Source organism: Myotis myotis, unplaced genomic scaffold (genome assembly GCF_014108235.1).
Source record: "Myotis myotis isolate mMyoMyo1 unplaced genomic scaffold, mMyoMyo1.p scaffold_m19_p_21, whole genome shotgun sequence".
In the NCBI taxonomy this organism is placed as follows: domain Eukaryota; kingdom Metazoa; phylum Chordata; class Mammalia; order Chiroptera; family Vespertilionidae; genus Myotis; species Myotis myotis.
In genome coordinates, this window is record NW_023416326.1 from 15,009,672 (window position 1) to 15,032,165 (window position 22,494).

Below are 22,494 nucleotides of genomic sequence, written 5' to 3' on the forward strand. Positions count from 1 at the left end.
CCTGAAGTCTTCCGCCACCAAGTGGCAGAACCAGAACTTGAACCGGGTATACTGACTTAGTCCAAGGCTCTTTCCTCTGGACCAACCTGTAGGCTGGGGAGGGGGCACCTGTGCCCAAAGCAGTTCCCAAACAAGGTTGCCTGCCCCTGCCCCTGCCCCTGCCCAGCTGCGCTCGCTCTGCCCGGTGAGGCCTCTGACAGACACCCACAGACCACAGGGCAGCCAGCGCCCACCCTCCTTCTCAGACTCAACTACTGAGCAAGCCAGTGTTTTCAAACCACAGTCCAGACCAAGGTGCAATCCATCTGGAAAATCCTAACCAGCATTAAAATGCAACGACATGGCGTGGACAGAAGAAAGTCAGAGGTCCTATGGGAAGGACTGGCTGTCTTATGAAACTTGTTTCCCTCGTGTGCACACGTGAGCTTCTCGGCCTCTTTTTTCTCTACCGAGTCCGTCTAAAATGTGTTTCTGAACGTAGGTCAGGGCCAAAGAGGCTGAAAGTGACTGTACACAGTGGTACCTCACAGGGTGCGGAGTGCTGTCAATCACCCAAGTATTCTTAAGGTCTGCTAGGGGGCTGTGTGCTGGGAGGGGTTAGATAGGCCCTGTTAACAAACGGGGGCTGAAGAAAAACCACAAAAAGGAAAGGAACAGCAGGACACCCAGAGAAGGTCCACTCTGGACAGGGCAGGCAGAGCTGAGACCTGCTAAGAGGCTCAGAGATCAGACAGAAGCCAGAGGAGAGGGCGTGGGAGGCAGGCAGGCAGGGGACCTGCATGAACAAACACGTGGAGGCTGAGGAGGAAGGTTACACCTGGACACAGGGTGTGGGCCACAGGAGGGCGGGGAGGTCACAGACACCCGTGGTCCCTCTTCTCTTCCCACGAGTGAGCAGAAGCACGGCTGGCGGTCCGGTAAGAGCACACCAGGACCGCCCCGAACTCCAGGGCTTCTGAAGACGGCAGGGGGCCCAGGCCCGGTCAGCCCAGGGTTCCAGCGCTGCCCCTCCGCAGGGCCCGGCTGCTTTTATTTGAAAGAATTGTAGCGACAGCCAGAGAAACCCCCGGTGCACAGGAGCCTTGGGGAGCTGCGCTGGCCCACCATAACCTGCCCCAGGAACACCTCCACCTGCACAGGGCACGGGCTGGGTGCTTCACTCTCATCTCCTTTTAACCTTTATAAACAACTGGAGGACATGGAGATTACTGCCCCCAATTCTAAAGGAGAAAACCAAAGCCAGAGCTTAACTAACGGCCGACGCCATTCAGTTTCTGGAGGGTGGCCTGGGGCCTGATCCTGGCCCTTGTCTGCCCGCCACTCCATACTGCCTCCCCAAGCTCTTGGCCCCTGACCCTGAGGGCACTGCTCAGACACAAATGGACCGCCTACACCCTAGCTAAAACCACGGAGGTTTTTAGAAGGTGACCATCCCCTTGAAGAGACGGCAGTGAGGTAGGAGGGCAAGCCCAGCCCAACACCTGGTGCCATTTCACACCCCAGGCCTCCTCTGGGCTCTCCCTCACTTGATGACTATAATAAACAAGGATGAGCCCCCCAAGACATTCTCCAATGTCAGGACTGGGAAGAGATCGTGCAATCAGAGATCAAATGCAACTGGTGCCCCCTCTCAACAAGTCGGCAGCCCCTGGCCCACCCCCAACACACACAGGTACACTGTCAAGGTCCACAGACCCCAGTGAGGGAGGAGACATCAGGGACATGCGATGGCGGAGGCGGGGCCCCTGGCCACACCTATCCGAAGGACCCTCCCGGTGGCCCAGGACCAGGCACTACACCCCACTGCCCCTGGGGGTCCCAGACACAGGCCTGCCCTCTGCTCACCTCTGACTCCATCCCGATGAGCAAGGCAGTCGTCCCCCATTGGCCACAAACCCCAGCAATTCCAACACCTCTCACTCAGGTCAAATCTTCCCTAAAACTTCCAAGACCTACTAATTCAGACTTTTTCAGGCTGAAAACTAATTCTTCCTGAACTCATCCTAGTTATCAAAACCACACACCGTTTCCTTAGGCGAAACTGCTAAGTGTTGTGGGCTTCTCCCGCTCTAGTCTGAATGGCCCGCTGCCCGAGGGCAGCTCCACCTGAAAGATCCGTTTCCGTTTAGTCCTGCGCTGGGCTGGGACCCCGAGCTCCGTCCTCACTCTTCTGGTCTCTAAGCCCTTCTGGTCTCTAAGCATGTCAGCCCTGAGCATAGCTCTGTGACAGGCTGGAACTGCACCTACTTCACACCGACACTTTTTTTAAAAGTCATCAAAGGGAAATGTAAGTAATAATGGTCTCTTTCAGTATCTTCCTTACTGTATTTTCCTAACTTTTTCGTTCATATATCCTACTTTCAAAGCGGCAAATAAATAAGTCACCTAAAAAAGCGCACATTAAACAGTAACGTACAGCCTTGACAGGGCAGCTCGCTTGGTCAGAGTGCTGTCCCCACACACCCAGGCCGCAGTGCCGTCTGCAGTGAGGGCACAGACAGAAGCATCAGTGAATGCATGAGTAAGTAGAACAACAAATTGACGCTTCTCTCCCCATTCTTCTCTCTTTAAAATCAATTTTAAAAATTTTAAAAGTACTGTTATATATTTCCTCCTGCCAAACAGTTGTGTTCTCACAGTGAACTCCCGAAGGACATGAATCTCACCTTAGACCAATGGTTCTCAACCTTCTGGCCCTTTAAATACAGTTCCTCATGTTGTGACCCAACCATAACATTATTTTCATTGCTACTTCATAACTGTAATGTTGCTACTGTGTAGATACCTGATATGCAGGATGGTCTTAGGCGACCCCTGTGAAAGGGTCGTTCGAACGCCAAAGGGGTCGCGACCCACAGGTTGAGAACCGCTGCCTTAGACCGTGAGCACCATTGGGAGGAAGATAACTAGACCAGTGATGGCGAACCTATGACACCTCTGACACGCGAACTCATTTTTTTGGTTGATTTTTCTTTGTTAAATGGCATTTAAACATATAAAATAAATATCAAAAATATAAGTCTTTGTTTCACTATGGTTGCAAAGATCAACAAATTTCTCTATGTGACACGGCACCAGAGTTAAGTTAGGGTTTTTCAAAATGCTGACACGCCGAGCTCAAAAGGTTCGCCATCACTGCACTAGACCACCTCCTCTGGGAGGACGACCCACCCGGGGAAAGACCATCACAGAACGATACCTCCAGCTCCCGTAACGCAAACCCTGCTTTTCTCAAATCAACAGATGTTGCTGATCAACAGCCTATCATCCGTGAGCAGATTCACATGTGAATGTGTATTTCAAACCACAGCCTGTGTTCGAACCCCTTTGACAAAATTATTTACCTAATGTGCCGGGGCTGTACCCAAACCTCCCACACACTGCTCGGCTAAAAGCAGGGTCTACCTTCAAAAAAGCGGGGGGAGGGAAGGCGAACAATCACCAGAAGGAAGTATCTTTCCAGACACTTTTCTCACCTTCTGGTTTCCAAAGGCTGGGTCTCACACGTCCTACTTCTCATGCCAGAATCCCAACGTGACGCAGAAGTCAGCTACCCGGAATATGGGTGGAAACCCATCTAGGAATGCACGAGAACCAGGCACCCAGCTGCACCAGGGCCTTTCATCATGATTGTAAACAAAGCTGAAAGCTCCCAAACACACGTAATACACAAATTAAAAACCTTACCCTCCCCACGATTTCATCTGTAAGTACTAGGCCAGTGATGGCGAACCTTTTGAGCTTGGCGTGTCAGCATTTTGAAAAACCCTAACTTAACTCTGGTGCCGTGTCACATATAGAAATTTTTTGATCTTTGCAACCATAATAAAACACAGACTTATATTTTTGATATTTATTTTATATATTTAAATGCCTTTAAGAAAAATCAGCCAAAAACATGAGTTCGTGTGTCACCTCTGAGACGCGTGTCACAGGTTCGCCATCACTGGACTAGGGCCTCGCCCCACCCGCTGGATCCTGCTGATCTTTCCATCGGTTTTCAGGCCGGGCCTGGGAGTAACAGAGGCCTGGAGTGCTCAGGCTCTGCGCCTACAGAGTGGTGGGGGTGGAGGATGGTACTCACACTGGGAAATGCCACACGGTACCAGCACCAGAACAGTCCTTTAGTCATTTACTGAACACATGTTCGTTCCCTGCGTCTCCTCCTGGTGCTCTGGGCCAGTCTGTGCAGGTCCGCATGAACCTGCCCTTGGCCCGGGGGCGCTCACAGCTGTGGTGGCAGGAGGCACATCTGTAATGAGCTCAGACACCAGGGAGACAGCCAGGGGCCAGCTGAGGCTCTCGTGCCAGGATCGGGTGGCTGACCAGTGGGAAGACCGCACTAGCAGCTGGACACAGGGCCCAGCTCCGCCCCTGCTGCTGGCACTAAGCGTGTCCCTCGTCTCTTGTCTTTCAGGCGGAGAGCACTCTGGGTGCCTGGCCAGGCCGTTTCTGTTCCTAATGGACTGAAGTGCTACAGAGGAAGTGAACAAAGGTGCTGCCTACAGAAAGAACGAACTGGAATGCATGCAGCTCACCACTCGCCAGGGATGGGGACTGAGGAAGACGCACAGGCAGTCCCCTGGCAGGGGAGTCCTCAGGCTCAGAGGAAGTTCTCCTGCTGAACTTTCTCTCCAACCTTCCCCAGAGGCTTACTGTCTCCTTCATGTTGGAGAACAGACTCAAAGTGCTGCCGACCTGGCCAGATACGGTCACATGCAGCGGCAGAAAAATGAGTCGTGTTCCTTTTACAAAGTAAATATAACAGGCAATCCCGACAGGCATAGAGCAGGGGAAGGCATCGTCTATTTTTCCACTCAGTACCCACATGGGGAAGCTTACTTCAGGGGAGGGTTCCATACACACCCCAAGTCCCCCTTTCACAGCCAGAACTCACCATCTGTCACTTGTCTCTTCTTACAGGTGACAGCAAGCCAGGAATGGTGTGAATGTACTAAGCCACAGTTCAACCCCCTCCGTGACCACAGGCGTAGCGTGGCAGACCAGCTCCCGACCAAGCAAAGCCAAGGCATTTGTACCTCTAAAGCCAGCACACCCTCCTCTGGTCTCTTTTGACCCTGAGTGCTCCCATGCCCTTGGGGTGTCTGATAGAAGAACCCAAAAGCAAGCTGCACAGAAAGCCGTTGTCTTGGGGAGCCTGTGAAGCTCACTGAAAAGCTTTCTCCTGTGAGGGCTCTGTCCAGGCGTCAGCGGCATGCACGTCGCCACAATGTCCGATGGGCATCAAGCTCAGCCTATTCAAAACTGACCTCACCACCCCCACCCCTCCCTTCCCAAGGCTCGCTACCCTGAGCCATGAGGCAGGCCACCACCCACTCCTCGCCAACCCTCCTGCCCTCCCCTATTCTACCTGAATGTTCTCACCTGGGCAACTGCAGCATCCCCCTAAGTGGTCTCTCTGCCCCCTTCTCCCCACTCCCCACTTTAAGAGGAAAATACTATCAATCCACCCCAGGCTTCTGGACCTCTCCCAGCTTCCAACGAGGCTGGAGTAGCCTCCGTGACGAGCCCAGCCTGCCTCCCCGCCTCACCTTGCACATGTGCTCCACTGAGTGTGCTCTAGGCGGGCCAACCCGATTCCCCGCAGGCCTCTGCACAGGAACACACCGGCTTTCCCCCTCACCGCGTCTCAACTCAAACATCACCTCTCTGGGAAGCCCTCCCCAACACGCCCCACTCCCAAACCCCGTCCACGTGCCCCACAGCACCGTTCTTACTCCATCCTGCAGGGACCATGTCACAATCTGCCTGTGTAACTGTCTTTCTCCACGGGGGCTGTCAGCAGAGAGGGCAGGGGCCACACCCGTCTTTCCGACTCTGTATCTCCAGCACCTACCCTAGTACTAGGCTAGCCACAGAGCAGCAGGAGTAACACACGTTGTTAAGTGAGCTCAGCTGGTCTCGGGTTTAGAGAGCCTTGCCAATTCCGGGGCTGGCTCTGCCTGCTTGCAGCTCTTAATCTACATAGGAAATTAAAGGCCTCCTAGGAGCCTGGTCTGAGGCAGGTTCTCACACTTTAGTGAGCATCAGAATCACCCAGAGGACTGGTTAAAGCACAGGCTGCTGCCCCCACTCCTTCCCCTACCCTCACCCCCACTCCCACACCCGTTTCTGGTCCTACAGGTCTAGGGCAGGGCCTGAAAATCTGCATTGCTAATGAAGTCCCAGGTGCAGCTGCAGCAGACGGTCCTGGGAACTTACCTTGAGAACCAGGCTCTGGAGGAAGAGGGGGGAGGGAGCACAGGCGGCCCACACAGGGGCCAGGCAGCACATCTACAGAGACCCTTTCCTAAGCGTTTCTCCCAGGTAACTCCTCCCAGAAGGCTGGCTTTACCCTTAAGGGCAAACCGTCCACCTACTCCTTCCTTTCCCATTTCCCTTCAAGAAACTGAAAACAGACATAAAAATGAATGAGCTTAAAGACAATGACCCACAGAGCCAGGCACCAAGGGCTCTGGAGACGGTCCCTTCCAGCATTCCTCAGCAAGGACTGTTTAAAGATCTTCAGGAGGCCCTCAGGTAGGGGTTCCCAAGTGGCCTCTGCCCCAACCCCGCCAAGAACAATCTATTTTTATAAATACATTTGTATGGATTTCAGAGAGGAAGGGAGAGGGAAAGATAGAAACATCAATAATGAGAGAGAATCATTGATTGACTGCCTCCTGCACACCCCCTATTGGGGATCGAGCTTGCAGCCCCGGGCATGTGCCCTTGACCGAAATCAAACCCAGGACCCTACACAGGCCAACGGTCTATCCACTGAGTGATTTATTCATGCCAGCCATTGCCCTAAACCAGTGGTCGGCAAGCTCATTAGTCAACAGAGCCAAACATCAACAGTACAACGATTGAAATTTCTTTTGAGAGCCAAATTTTTAAAACTTAAACTATATAGGTAGGTACATTGTTATTAACTTAATTAGGGTACGCCTAAGGCTTAGGAAGAGCCACACTCAAAGGGCCAAAGAGCCGCATGTGGCTCGTGAGCCGCAGTTTGCCGACCACGGCAGGACAAAAACAATCTTTTTTACCTTGGGCATGAACATTCTCAATTCCTAGCTTTCATGGGTACTGGAAAGTTGCTTTACACACTTGAAATTTTTCTTTTACTAAGAAAAAAGGAAACACCAGCTGACAGTGTCCTCCAAGGACTCAAGAACGCATGTGTTACGGGAAAGACTTCACCTTCCGCACCGACCCGCCCGTCTCTGCAGATGTGCCCTTCACCTGGGCCTTGACAAGCCCACGCCGGGCCGGCACTCAAATATCTCAGCCACCTCCAGGCTTCTATCTAGTAAGGTCTGGCCTCGGGGTCAACGTCAGCAAGTTCAGAAATATCCTAATATGCTATCCATTTTCAAAGGCAACTGGGGACATGAGAAAGAACCCAGGAGAGAAAGAATATCCTCTGTCCTTCCCATCAGCTGGCCCTAGCCCAGGCCGTGAGTCAAGCCTTCACAGTGGGAAACAGGCCTGCAGTCATTCATTCCTCACAGCCGCGAGTCACCTCCAGAATGTCCCAAACCTTCCCGTCTACAGAAAATCCTTGTTCCTTCTCCTCCCAGGCCAACCTGCCTAATAATTATCCAAGAATCCTGACAAAATCTGTCAAACTGCATTTCCTTACAAAATAAAAAGTAGGTATAATTCAGTTATAGGAATGTCAGTCACAACATTGTGTGAGATTGATTATGTGAATAGTGATATATCCATAGGATAGAATGCTAGGCAGCCATTTAAGATGACACTATGAAAGGTGTTCACTGACAAATAAGAAAGTTTATTATATATTCTCGTGTGAAAAAGAAAAAGCAGATGACAAAGTAGTATTAGCCTTCCTTTTGGAGAGAGGGAGGGAGGGAGATGGATGACAGAGCATGTGAGAAGCAGTCAGTGGTTTTCTCTGAGTGATGGTCATAATAGATCCTTTTTACTTTCTTCATATTTTCTATAATATTCTACAAAGAGGATGTACTACTTTTATAATAGAAAATATATAAAATATTCTTAAATATTTGTTATTAAAATAAAAAACACAAGCAAACACACAAATGTGTAGTTGTAAGAAACTGTCCAGGTCCTAAGTATCTGTTCCAGGAGGAATGGGCGAGGGCCAGACGGCAGATCAGAAAGCTATAAATAATGCTCTCCACACCCTTGTTTAGCCACCAAACTTCATCAGAAGACAGCTGCCCCTGGAGGCCGCCAGGAAGATGGAACATGGCCACCCCACTTCGGGGAAAGAGGCTCAACTGCCCTTCTCAGAAACTGGTGAGAAAACCACTTGGCACAGGCAGGCAGCAGGTCCTATGCTGGCCCCTGTGTTAAAAGACAGAAACCATTAATGGGTACTCCCCCCCAAAAAAGAAATAGGGCCCTAGTTTAGAATAATGTAGCAAGTGCAGTGACCACATTTTTTTGCAGCAAAGTTGAGACATGTAATATGCCTAGGGTTCTTCCAGGTCAGGGTCATCAAACCATGACCCTCAGTCAAGTCCAGCCCTGCTGCCTGTTTCTGTAAATCAGTATTTATTGGGACATAAACCTGCTTGTTCACTTACGTACTGTCTACATCTCATTCATCTACACATGTATTATCTATTGCTGTTTGGGGGTTTTTGTTGGTTTGTTTTTTAGCTATAACAGCAGAGTTGAATAGATGCAAGAGAGACCTAAAAAATCCACACAGCCTTAAATATTTACTATGTGGCCCTTTATAGGGAGTTTGTTGACCTCTATTATAGGACAACAGAAAAATATAACCAGAACTGTACCAGGAAATCTGGAAAGGTCACTAGAGTTGTATCAGAACAGCCCATCAAGGCTGAAATCCCCAATTACATCTCTGCTCCTGCCCCCCGGAGCTGGGCTCACCTCACCAGACACAGAGCTGCGCAACCCCAGAGGCCCCCAGGCTGCAGCCTGACAAGGGGAGCAGGCTCCCTGGTGACTACCTTTTACTGGATCACCCAGTTCAGGGCAGCCCCTAAATGCTACTCATGAAGGGGTCAGGTCTGGGGAGTGTGAGGGGTGTCAGATGCTACTTCCTTTACATCTCTACTCCCTCCTGCCATTTCAGGAGGCTCACAGCCATAGTCTTGCCTCACCCTAAACGGACAAATGCCACTGTGGGTCCACAGGCTGAATCTGAGTAGATGTAAATCCATCCACCATCTAACTGACCCTTCATTGGTGCACTTTCACTGTGTCCCTCACAAGAGCCCCTGCGAGGCAAGCCCCAGGCGTGTGCACGGGGAACTGAGGTCAGGGTCAGAGGGAGAGGCACAGGTCCACGGGGCGGACACTGCTGCCTCCACCCTACGCCCACAGAGGGCCCCCTGCAGCAGGGCATGAAGACTTCCTGGGGAGCCACAGGAGCTGGCCTGTCTGCCCTGGTCCACACACAGACCCCCACACAGGTCTGAAATTGTAGTCCCTGGATGGCCCAGATGGGATGAAGTTAAAGATCTTGAAATGAGGAGAGTATCCACGTGGGCCCAATGTAATCACAGGGTCTGTATGAGAGGCTGGAAGACCAGAATCAGAGAAGACATGAGAGCCCTGGCCGGTCTGGCTCAGTGGCTAGAGCGTCAGCCTGCGAGCGGAAAAGTCGCAGGTTCCATTCCAGTCAGGGCACAGGCCTGGTTTGCAGGCCCAATCCCCAGTGGGGGGCGGGCAGGAGGCACCCAACCAATCATTCTCTCTCATCATTGATGTTTCTCTCTCTCTCCTTCTCCCTTCCTCTCTGAAATCAATAAAAATATACTTAAAAAAAGATGAAGACATGAGAGCAGCAGAGGTTAGAGGAAGGGATGCAGGCTACCTCCAGAAAAAAACGAGCACCGCTGACACCTTGATTTTAGCCCATGGAGACCCATTACCGACTTCTGACCTACAGAACTGTAAAATAATAAACCTGCGGTGGTTTAAACCACCAGGCTAATGGTAATTTGTTACAGCAGCAACTGGAAACTAATACAGTGGCTATTTTTTAAAAGGCACATCATTGGGTTGGAAGAGGGGTTATATCCTGAAATAATTTCCAGATCATTTTTCTAAAATAACTTGGTTTGGTCACCACCACCATCCCCAAACAGCACTGACTGCCAACCAAGTGCCAGGCAGTTAGGTGCTAGAATATCCATGGTCAGCTCAAAACACATTCTTGTTCTTGACGACAGAGTCCTGCCGGCTTTCAGTATAAATATGTCTCATGCTCCTACAAGCCTCTTTCCCAGGTTCAGTTCAACATTCAAACCACTGCTGAGCATTTATTACCTGCCAGGCTATCCCACGATGTCCCAGTAAGAGCCTCCGCCCTGAAAATGCCATCGCATTCGTTTTCGCATTCTTAATTTTCCACAACATGCTCACCTCAGATTTAACAGTTGAATGCAATAGTATTAATAGCAAGAACTACCATGTACTATTATTAAAGTGTGTGCCTATCACTTTATATTGCTCCTAATCCTCCAACAACCCTGAGGTATTATTGTCCCCATCTGCTGATGAGATAAAACAGCCAGGGGAAGAAATATCCTTTAAGTCCCAAAGCGTCAGGTGCTGGCCTATCCCTGCCTGTCTGATGCCAGGCAGCTAAGAGATAAGAAACCTGCCCCTGGGTCAATAACATTTTTTAAAATAAATAGTCACTCTCCCTGAGACACACAGGTCCATACCGATTGCAGAACATTGTGAGTCATAAAAGCCCTGGACCTGGCTGTGCTCTCCAAGGCCATCTGGCCCTGTGTAAAGCTCTGAGCACGGGGCTCCTAGAGAGAGCGAAGTCTCTTCCCAGTTCCACACGTCCCAGTGTCTGGCACTGTGCCTCGTCCACACCAGGAGCTTAATGCCCGTATGCATCCTGGGTGCTCCCTAGCTCATCAAGCTCTCCCACCTAGAACCCAGAACCAGAGACACCTGGGGTGCCAAGCATCAGGGAAATGTTCTTCCTTTCTGCCACCACCCTGAGACACCCCACCCTTCCATGCAGAGCCACAGGCGGCAGCAGCAGCCCCCCGTTTTACGAGGTGGGGCAGAAGAGAGAGAATGGAGGAAGAGTGACTGCCATAGGAGCAGGGCCAGGTCAGTACCAGTCTGCTGGCGGTGCCCGCTCAGGCGCTAGGAGGTGGGGGGGGGGTGCCCATACAGACTGAGGTACCTCCACTGCTTCCACTTCTCTCCACTCCTTGCGTGTAAGGACTGAGAGGGGGAAGCTAGCAGGCCTGGTCCTTTAACAGTGAACTCCATGCAGGCTTGACCAGGAAACAGCAGACCGACCCACGGTGAAATGGTGCCCAGCCTTTTGCTTTACCAAATGTTGGCTGTAAACACGTTAGAGAGCAAGAGCCACACACTTTTTTTTTAATCTCAGAAAGATATGAGATATTTGCTCCAGCACCTGTCAAACAGTAACCACCTGCGGTCACGGGGCAATCTACTCCTACCTTCACCCTCCTGAGCCAGGATGGGCGCCAGAGAGAAAGGCGCCAGGCGGAGCACAAACACTGGCCCAGGCGCTGGGCTCCAAAGTTCTGTGTGAACATGCCCGGGCCCTCCCGTCCAGCCCAGCAGGTGGCAGGAGCGTGGCCGCCAAGCCCTCTAGTTCTCAGACATGAGAAGCGCGATGAGGCTGCCGGACGGACAGCAAGGCTGGGTGCGGAGCCCACGCTGGGCAACAGCCACATGTGCCCTCAGGCACACCCGTTCTCCTCTCTGGGCCTGCATTTCCTCATTTCCTCAAGAGGCCACTGACCTAGATGATCACCCGTTCCCAGAGGTTAGGACTCCATCCTTTATCCCTAAAGTGCAGAAGGTTGATTTAACAGACGTCTAGAAAGAATAATGCTCAAAAGAATTCAAGTACTGACCCTTCTAGACATTCCATAACAATGGCAAATGGGGAGGGCAGACCCTGCTTCCCTGGGTGGGGAGGTGGGACTCACAGAGCATCTCAGGAAACAGACCTCTGGGCCAGTCCAGTGCGATGGCGCAGAGGCAGTGAGCAAGGAGGGGCGGGCCCCTCTCACACAACCTTCTCTTCACACTCACTCTCTCATTCACTGCCCTGCCAGCAACTATCAGCTCCTCAGAGGCTGGCAGGCGCAGGACCTCCAGGGCACCGAAGGCAGGATACCAACCTGGCTTTCTCTTCCAGCTCCACCCCAGCCCACCCTGCCCCATTCACTCCAGAAGGCCTCACTCCCTCTAGAGCTGACCTGTTTCCCTCCAAAACAGAGGCAACCAGATGTGAGCACGCTCAAACCCTTGGCCTACATCTCAGACCGCCCCACAGCCTGGCCTCCCCTGTCCTATCTCCTCCCCACACTGGTGGCACCCTCCTCCCTCCTCCACTAGGACCCTGCCCCTCCCTGTTTTTCCTTTTGCCCTCCATCTCTCCATCCACAGCATCCTCCACCTCCCGCCCACAACCTTCTCTTAGTGTTCCCAACCAAATGTGCTTCCCCTCCAGCCTCATCCTGGCCAGCCTCTCCCAGGGACAGAGTGCACTTCCCATCTTCCTTCTCCCCCAGCACACCCTGTCTGGCCCCACCCAAGCCCTCCCCTCGTGATATTCACAACAGCCACCTGATGGCTCAATACACCTGAGGCCACCCCACCACCGCCTCCTCAGCGTTTCCTGTGGCCCCACACATTCCCCTAAACCCCCCACGGTTCCATGACTCACTCTCACCCCCCACCTGGGATTCCTCCACCAGTTCCTCTCCTCAGCCTCCTGCAGAGTCCCCAGGCCTGGTCCTGACCCCATCCTCCCTGCTCACCGACACTGTCCCCTGGGCTGGTCCTGACCCCATCCTCCCTGCTCACCGACACTGTCCCCAGGCCTGGTCCTGACCCCATCCTCCCTGCTCACCGACACTGTCCCCTGGGCTGGTCCTGACCCCATCCTCCCTGCTCACCTACACTGTCCCCAGGCCTGGTCCTGACCCCACCCTCCCTGCTCACCGACACTATCCCCTGGGCTGGTCCTGACCCCATCCTCCCGCCACCAACACTGTCCCCTGGGTGGTCCTGACCCCATCCCTCCCTGCTCACCGACACTGTCCCCTGGGCTGGTCCTGACCCCACCCTCCTGCTCACCGACACTGTCCCCTGGGCTGGTCCTGACCCCATCCTCCCTGCTCACCGACACTGTCCCCTGGGCTGGTCCTGACCCCACCCTCCCTGCTCACCGACACTGTCCCCTGGGCTGGTCCTGACCCCACCCTCCCTGCTCACCGACACTGTCCCCTGGGCTGGTCCTGACCCCACCCTCCCTGCTCACCGACACTGTCCCCTGGGCTGCATCCCGTTCTCAGGCCAAGCAGGCCATCTCAACACTGAACCAATTCGTTCCGGAACAGGCCCCGCTTATGCACACATCACATCACCCCTCAGAATCCCACAGGCACCCATGAAGGGCCCAGGAGAATGTGGGGGGTGAGGGAATGTTCTACACCTTGACTGTGGGGACGGTTAGGTGACTATATGCATTTGTCAAAATACAGAGCCTTACACTAGAAAGAGTGAATTTGCTGTATGCAATGACATCTTAGTAAAATAAGATGGAGGAGAACCCCACAGCCACTCAGCCCCTACACATCTAAAACTAACATCATTTTCCCAGGCCAGCTCCTCCTCCTCCTGCACCTCTGTTTTCAGTAGCAACACCACCCATACACACCCAAAAAGCTCCTCCTCCCGACTAGAAAGCTCAGTTTAGAAATCCTATCTGCATAGATTTACATTCTCTTGAATCTGTGCCTTGCATTCCACCTCTCTCCACCCCGCACCTGGGACTCGGGCCACCCTCACTTCTCACAAAGCACCTCCCTGGGCTCCCTCCCTGTCCCCCCTGACCTGCCTTCACCCTCTGCACACACCTGCTGGCCCCAGTGCCCTCCCCCAGCAATGCCCCTGCTTGGGCCTCGGCCCTAGAGCTTTTCTCTCCCATGGAAACCTCTCTCTCCCTTCAGGCTCCAGCTCCCAGGCCTCCCAGTAGGAAGCTGCTTTCCCAGCCCTTTTCCATCAGAATCAGCACCCACTCCACCTGGGTTCCCACAGCTGAAAACCTTGCAGCCTGCCCCGTAACCACACTATCTCCCGGCCCACAGTGCACAGGGCAGGGAGCTGCCTCCCAGAGCCCTCCAGGCGGTAGCTGGGCTGGTGAGTGAGTTGCAGGGGCTCAGGAACACTTTCTGGCCTGAACTGACAGCTAAAAGTGACCGGGAGCACTATGCCAGGCCCTCTGACCCCACTGCTGAGATACAATGTAACAGGAGCACCGCTGGCAGCAATGCTGCTCAGACTGACCTACACTCCTCAGGGCGGACCACACAGGCTGCTTCACCCCCGTGTGCTCCCCTCACCCCCACCCTTCAGCCAGACTGCACTCGCCCCGTCCCCGGGCGCTCACCTACCCCACGGCCTCTGTTCCAACAGCCTGCTGCCTGGACCAATGCTACTCAGCCTGGCTCTTGGACTGATATTGCCAACCTCGGTAACAGGAATAAGCACTTAGAAACTTTTACAGCCATTTAGTGTTGCCATGCAGGTCTTCCTGCGTCTCGCAAAAGCATTGATCTGCAACAAATTGGGGGGGGGGGGGGGGAATAAAACCTGTTCCTTTACCAGAGTCTGGGAAGCACTGGCCCCTTACTCCCACCCCGAACTCCCGCCTCTTCCTGCTGAAACCCTGCTCGTCCGCAGGAGCCCAGCCACCACGCCTTCTCCTTCCAGAAGCCTTTGCAGCCCAGCCAGTTTGGCTCAGTGAATAGCGTGTCGGCCTGCAGCCCACAGAGCCCTGGGTTCGACTCCGGCCAAGGGCACGTGCCTCGATTGTAGGCTCCTCCCCAGCCCAACCAGAGGCAACCAATGGATGTGTTTCTCTCACATTCATATTCCTCTCTCTCTCTCTCTCTCTCTCTCTCTCTGTCTTTCCCTCTCTCTTCCACGCTCTCTAAAAACCAATGGAAAAATATCCTTCGGTGAGGATTAGAATAAATAAATAAAAATAAATAATTTTTAAAAAGAAGCCTTTGCAGTGCCCATCAGTTAGACGTGTCTGACCCAGCGTCCCTCGTCCACGCCACACCGAGGGGCTAGGTATCGGCACACCCCTTACTACAACTGCCTGAGGTCAGGGACCCAAGCCTCCCTCACTTTTCTATTCCCACTGCCATGTTCAGGCAGACAATCAGCCGCTATCTGTGCCACGAGGAGGGACACACAGGAGGACTGAAACAACGAGGAGGGACACATAGGAGGACTGAAACAACGAGGAGGGACACATAGGAGGGCTGAAACAACGAGGAGGAACACACAGGAGGACTGAAACAACGAGGAGGGACACATAGGAGGGCTGAAACAACGAGGAGGGACACATAGGAGGGCTGAAACAACGAGGAGGGACACATAGGAGGGCTGAAACAACGAGGAGGGACACACAGGAGGACTGAAACAACGAGGAGGAACACACAGGAGGACTGAAACAACGAGGAGGAACACACAGGAGGACTGAAACAACGAGGAGGGACACACAGGAGGACTGAAACAACGAGGAGGGACACATAGGAGGGCTGAAACAACGAGGAGGGACACATAGGAGGGCTGAACAACGAGGAGGGACACATAGGAGGACTGAAACAACGAGGAGGGACACATAGGAGGGCTGAAACAACGAGGAGGGACACATAGGAGGGCTGAAACAACGAGGAGGGACACATAGGAGGACTGAAACAACGAGGAGGGACACACAGGAGGACTGAAACAACGAGGAGGGACACACAGGAGGACTGAAACAACGAGGAGGGACACATAGGAGGACTGAAACAACGAGGAGGGACACATAGGAGGACTGAAACAACGAGGAGGGACACATAGGAGGACTGAAACAACGAGGAGGGACACATAGGAGGGCTGAAACAACGAGGAGGGTCTGTTTACAGATCCACCCGCCACCTCAGAGTGGGCTTTTCTTCAAGGGCAGGATGTGGGGGCACCGACCCTGAGGGCACACAGGGATTTTTCAGGTTTGGACCAGACGCTGCGCCTCTTCCCCAGCCCAGATGGGAATAGGAGGATTTTTTTTGGTTTTTAATGCAAGTCGATGGCTCCTGAGACAAGAACTCAGTCACTACTCAATTTCAACAGATTCTACAATACCCTGAAATGGCAATTTGAGTGAAAACACATGCACACACTAAAAATAAATCACACCCAAGTATGAAGAGCAAAAAGAGATTTCAGAGTTAGTTCCAACTTTCGATATTCTGTGGGACCCAGACCTCAAAACTAAGGGTCAAGGGCTCAAACAATATGCTGGTGGACAGGCCGATGGATGCCCACTCGAGTTTGCAAAGGGTGGAGAGATGCCCCCCTCAGATCCCACCTAGATTCACCTCACTCGGCACCAGCAGACCCCACCCCCCACCCCCCGCCCCCACCCCGCAGGTGCACCTGCTAGAGCTGGACCTCATTCCGCACTCCCTTCCGAGGCTCTCGCAGTGCCCGGGCCGCTGTTTAGCGGGAATGCTGGAACTATTTCCAGACAACACTGTCAGACCAAGACAACTCTCTACCTAAATATTCCTGTCTAATTTTGCACACAGCTCTTGTTTCAACTAACAAAGATAATGACTCAGTGTCCGTGGCTCCTGACGGAAAATTATCCTGCTAAGTTTGGAGCTTCCCAATAATAGACTTTTTTAAACGTCTTTTTGAGGAAGGAGAAGTGAACTCCCTGTCTAGATGCTTTTCTACAAGCAACAAAGGGCAAGAAAGACCCCCTCACTAACCAGGGAGTGTTATGGGAAAATCCTAACACATCCCCACAGGGCTGATGGGCAACCAGAAAGGGAAATTTACAGTAGGCACTTGGGATGTCTTTCTCTGCCCTGTACAATCATCACCTGTTTTTCGGCTTTTTCTGCATACCATCCATTTAGGACTCAGAAATTTGGGGCATAAATTCTGGCTTCCTGGTAGACAGAAGGCAAAATCTAGACTCAGAATTACAGTATCTTTCCCTGCATGAAAAGAAAGGGCTCACTGTCTCTGACACGGATGCTTCGAAGAATCAACCATAAAAGACCTGCACAAACTATACAGGTGTCCATGCTGCACCACTGCACTCCGGGTGGCCTGTCCCAGGGAGGGGCAGTGGTACATTTAAACAGACCCACACGTATGTTCCCGGGCACTTCCTCCCTGCACCCCTCCCATATCACAAGACACAGGGACGTCTTCCTAGGAAGTGAGGCTGAGCGAGCATCACCTTGGAAAAGCCGCCTGTGGAGAGCTGAGTCGGCCCTTCTGCCTGCATTCCGGCAGCTTCCACTGGTTTGCTCAGGATTTAAAAGCTGCCCCACAGTTATCTCTTATGCATATCTCCAGTCTTGCAAAGCCCTGAAAGGCTGCAACCACCAGTCTTCCACTTCTGTTGCACTTGGGACCCGCCGGCCACTGCCATGCATGCAGCGGGCACAGCAACAGCCCAGGGCTTCTGCCTCCCGCCCCTCACTGCCCTCCCAGGAGCAGGGCTGAGGTCCCCTTTAAAGCCGTGTCCACCTGATCCAGAGACGGAGAGGCATTGATTGGACTGTGGGGCCTTGGAGGGAAGGTAGGGGAGGGTGGGGGAAAGATCAACCAAAGGACTTATATGCAAGCATATAGGCCTGACCAATGGACATGGACAACGGGGGGGTGAGGGCATGAGGGGGGGGGAATAGGGGGTAACGTGGGGATAAGGACACATATGTAATATCTTAATCAATAAAAAATATATTTTAAAAAAATAAAATAAAATAAAGCCGCGTCCACGTAGTTTAGGGCAGAGGCCACCACCCAGTTCCTAAACCTCTCAGCTGCTCAGGGCAGGTCCCAGGAGCCCCTTTTAGAGTCTGACCTCAGTGGTTCTCCAGGAGGGCGATGCTGTGCTCCGAGCTATTCTGGGCTGTCACAGCCCGTGTGTGTGTGTGGCGGGGACTCCTAATACCTCCTAGACACAGGCCAGGGACCTGCTACTCATCCCACAATGCACAGGTCACCTCCCATCACAGCCATCCGGTCCGAAATGTCAAGTCCGGGGAGGAGGATCCCGTCTTAGGTGGCACGCAGGGACGGGCCACCGCTTCTCCGGAGTTGCCCGAGGTCGTGCCAAAAACTACAACCGCCCTGCACCACCTGCAGCCTGCAGCCATCTCCAGCGCCTGACAGACAAGGGGCTGCTCCCCGAACCACCTCCCCCCTGGGCCTCTCCCAGAAGGGCCCTCCTGCCAGCCTGACCCCCAGCCGCAGCAGGACAGCTGGCCGCTGGTGCAATCCTCTGGCACAGGGGAGCTGGCATGCCCAGCTCTGTGGCCTCCTGCCACGCACAGCCTGGCCCCCGCGAGCAGGGAGGGCGGACACGCTCCCCCCCCCCTCCCCGGGAGCCTGACCTCTCTCACGGGACGGACGGACGGACGGACGGGCCCCAGTCCTGCCCCCAGGCACCTGGGAGAACGGGCCTGGGCGAGGGAAAGGCAATTAAGCCCAAATCACTCACAAGGCCCCGGAGGGTCCGAGCAGCAGGAGGAGGGGCCCAACAAAAGGGAGCGGGAGAAAGGACCAAAAAGGGCCCCTCCCCAAAGTCACCCCAAACCCCGCCTGTGGACCCCTCCCTCCAGCTGGCTCGGGTCAGGAGTCAAGGCTCGGACCCGGATCTGCAGCCAGGCGCGTCAGAGCCGCCGGAACCAGCGCCGAGGGGTCCGGGAGGGAAGAGAAATCCCACCACGAGGGAAGGGGCGCAGGGAGCTGCCTGCAGACAAAGAGCCGCGACGCGGGACAGCGGGTCGGGGGCCTGCTCAGCGCCTTCCCGGCACTCGGGTCCGGCCGCCGCGCTCGCCCCTCCCGGAGGCAGGCCCGCGGGCTGGGGGGCGCGGGGTGGGCGACGTCCGCCGGGCCCCCACCCTGTACCGGGGCGCGAGCCCGCCCCCGCGGCCAGTGAAAGTCGCCCCAGGGAAAGCGCGCGGCCCCTGGAGGAGGACGCCAGGGCGGCCCGCACTGGCCGCAGGCACGCGGCGCCCGGGCGGGCGGCATCCTTACCCCGAGGCAGGAAGCTGGGCCGCGGTCACCTTCGCGCCGCCTCTGCGCGCCCGATGTGTTTACCAGCTCGCCCGCGCCGGGAGACCAGCGCCGACCGCCCCGGGCAGCCCCGCCCCCGCGCTGCTCCCATTGGCTGCGCCGCCGTCGCCGGCCGAACGCCGCGCAGAGCGGAGGAGCGTGCTCGATCCGTGCACTCGGCCCGCGGCCAATCAGAATCGAGGGCGGAACGAGAGCAGCCAATGGGAGACCTCCCAGCGCGCGGGGCCCTCTCTTTCTTCTCCCCGCTGCCCTTTCCCCCAGTTCGGGAAGCCCGGCTCCGGGCCCGAATGTGGGGCTGGTGGGCGGCGCGTGCGCCCGGAGAGCCGGCCCTTCCAGGCGGCGAGGCCCGGGACGAGGCCGCGGTGGGCCGCCTCCTGCCGCCGCCTGCTCGCCCGCCGCCGAGCGGGCCTGGAAGGGAGGCGGCGGGAGGAGGAGCCGGGGCTGCAGAGAACGCGACTCGGACCGGCGAGGCCTGCACCCTGCACGCCGGAGGCGTCCCCGCGCCCCTCCCCGCTCTCGGGGCGTCCCGGCCCCGCCTCCTCGTCCTTTCCCCGCGGGCTAACCTGCTGGCTTTCGGCGGGCGCGATCCCCAAAACGGGTAGCCTGCGGGCCGGGGCTGCCGCCCGCGCCCCAGGACGGGCTCCGAGCAGGTGGCCCGCCAAGCAGGCGGCTCCCCGCTGGGCTCGCCTCTCCCGGAGGGACCCGCCGGCACGTGCAGGAGCGGAACCGCGCGGCCCATTCAGTCCCGGGCGGGCCCGCCAGCGCCGCCTCCGCAGGGAGACGGGCCCCAACCCACCCCTCTAACCGGAGACCTAAGGTCGGAGCCCAGGTCGGCCTGCAGCTTCCTCCCAGGCGGTGCCCAGAGCCTGGTCTGCAGCTCCGTGCAAGGTGGTGGATGGAGCTGGTGGAAAAAAGAGAAGTAAGGACAATGCATTCAAACCACAGGATTGCCCTTGCTCCTGAGACTTTCTATTGGAATTAACATTTACCTTTTTGGAAACTTGTTTATTTTTAATATTATTAGAAAAATGAAAAGCCCTTTTCTGTTGATGCCTGGAATGGGGGAGGCAGGGGTTTATTATGTAGGCACAGCCCCCAGATGTGTGCTCCAGGCCACTGCACTAAAGCACATGCAAAACAAAGCGAGTCATGGCATTATTTTTTGTTTCCTAGAGGAGATAAGTTGTGCTTACCCTATATTATAGTCTAAGTGTGCAATAGCTTTATTGTCTAAAAACACAATCTGCGTGCCTTAAAGAATACTGTATTAACAGTATGGAGTTTCCTCAAAAAACTAAAAATGGAGCTCCCATTTGACCCAGTGATCCCACTTCCAGGAATATATCCCAAGAAACCAGGAACACCAATCAGAAAGGATATATGCATCCCTGTGTTCATAGCAGCTCAATTCACCATAGCTAAGATCTGGAAACAGCCTAAGTGCCCATCAGCAGATGAATGGATTAGAAAACTGTGGTACATCCACACGATGGAATACTACGCTGCTGGAACTCTTACCATTTGCAACAGCATGGATGGACCTGGAGAGCATTATGCTAAGTGAAATAAGCCAGTTGGAGGAAGATAAATATCACATGATCTCACTCACTTGTGGAATATAATGAACAACATAAACTGATGAACAAAAATAGAGCCAGAGGAAAAAATATTTTAGGATATAATAGAAGTAATCCTGTTATTTGCAGATTTTTAATATTTCCTACAACTTTTGTGATATTATACTATGTTAGTACAGTTTGGGTAATATTATTATACTAGAGGTCCTATGCACAAATTCATGCATGGGTGGGGGTCCTAAGCGGGGGTGGGGGTGGGGGGGACCAGGACGCAATCAGCCCTCCGGACGGGGGGCGGGACACCCTTGCCGGCCAGGGATCCAGATCCTTCCCGCTGACATTCACACCTGTTTTCAGGAGCCACCTGGCAGCTGCTTTTATATTGCTTCTTCCTTGCAGAGCATCTAGGAAGGGGAAGTGGCTGCGGTGCCCAAGACCGACTTCCAGGAGGCCAGCGGCGCTGTTGGAATCAGCGCTGTTGGGCTGGTCCCTCAGTGCCTGGCCCATTCTCCCGAGATTGGACCTGCAGGGAGTGGCTGCCTTCGGGCTGGTGGGCCACCTGGACGGGTCTCAGCTGAACGGCGCACCTGCTGTGGGAGCACACTGACCACCAGGGGGCAGCTCCTGCGTTGAGCGTCTGCCCCCTGGTGGTCAGTGCACGTCATAGCGACTGGTGGTTCTGGTCATTCAGTCGCTTAGACTTTTATATAGATTTAAGTTGGTTTTCTTGGAATATTAATGTTTATTGCATGTAACATTTAAAACCCTTTTTCTTGAAACATTAATGTTTATTGCATGTAAACGGCTAATTATGTTGTATCTACAATCTGGTAATAGATTTATTTTGTATATTGTAAAAAAAGTCAAATAAAATAAACGAGAGAAAAAAAAGAATACTTTATTGCCCAAAATGCTACCCATCATCTGAACCTTCAGCGCTCATAATATTTGCTGGTGGAGGGTCTCGCCTCCATGCTGACGGCTGCTGAAGGTTGGGGTGGCCATGGACATTTCTTAAAATAAGACAACAATGGAGTTGGCTGCATCGGTTGACTTCCTTTCACAAACGACTCCTCTGTAGCATGTGATGCTGTTTGCTAGCATTTCCCCACAGGAGAGCTTTTTTCAGAACGGAGGCCAATCCCCTCAGACACTGCCACTGCTTTGTCAACTAAGTTGATGTAACGTTCTACGCCCTTTGTTGTCATTGCACCACCCTTCACAGCACCTTCACCGGGAGTGGATTCCATCTCAAGAAACGCTTTCTTTGCTCACCCATAAGAAGCAACTCTTCAACCATTTTGTCATGAGACTGAAGCAATTCAGTCCCATAGTCAGGCTCCACCTCTAGTCTAGTTCTCTTGCTGTTTCCACCACATCTGCAGTACTTCCTCCACCAAAGGCTTGAACCCCTCAGAGGCGTCAACGTGGGTTAGAGTCAACTTCTTCCAACTCTTGTTAATACTGACATTTTGCAAAGGGGGAAATAGGAGGACATTTGTAATACTTTCAACAATAGAGTTTTAAAAATGATAGCTGCAAGAGCTGATATCTGAGGTTTTCAGTTAAAATTCAAGTAAGAGCCGAAACCGGTTTGGCTCAGTGGATGGAGCGTTGGCCTGCGGACTGAAGGGTCCCAGGTTCGATTCCGGTCAGGGGCATGTGCCTGGGTTGCGGGCACATCCCCAGTGGGAGATGTGCAGGAGGCGGCTGATCGATGTTTCTCTCCCGTCGATGTTTCTAACTCTCTATCTCTCTCCCTTCCTCTCTGTGA

At 53.8% G+C, this 22,494-nt stretch overlaps 2 protein-coding genes across 2 annotated transcripts in view; one reads left to right on the plus strand and one right to left on the minus strand.

Moving 5' to 3' along the window:
- Positions 1–19,241, minus strand: part of COQ8A (coenzyme Q8A) — a 41,539-nt gene extending 22,298 nt beyond the window's left edge. The window contains exon 1 of the mRNA XM_036354624.1: positions 19,105–19,241. The gene's annotated coding sequence lies outside the window, so the exon portion shown is untranslated. The remainder of the gene's footprint in view (positions 1–19,104) is intronic.
- On the plus strand, positions 12,008–21,622 carry LOC118678963 (basic proline-rich protein-like). The gene is made up of 3 exons (XM_036355205.1): positions 12,008–12,021; positions 18,510–20,062; positions 21,120–21,622. Exons 1-2 carry the CDS (start codon positions 12,008–12,010, stop codon positions 19,945–19,947), a joined length of 1,452 nt encoding a protein of 483 aa, XP_036211098.1. The 3' UTR covers positions 19,948–20,062; positions 21,120–21,622.
- The last annotated feature ends 872 nt before the right edge of the window (positions 21,623–22,494 follow it).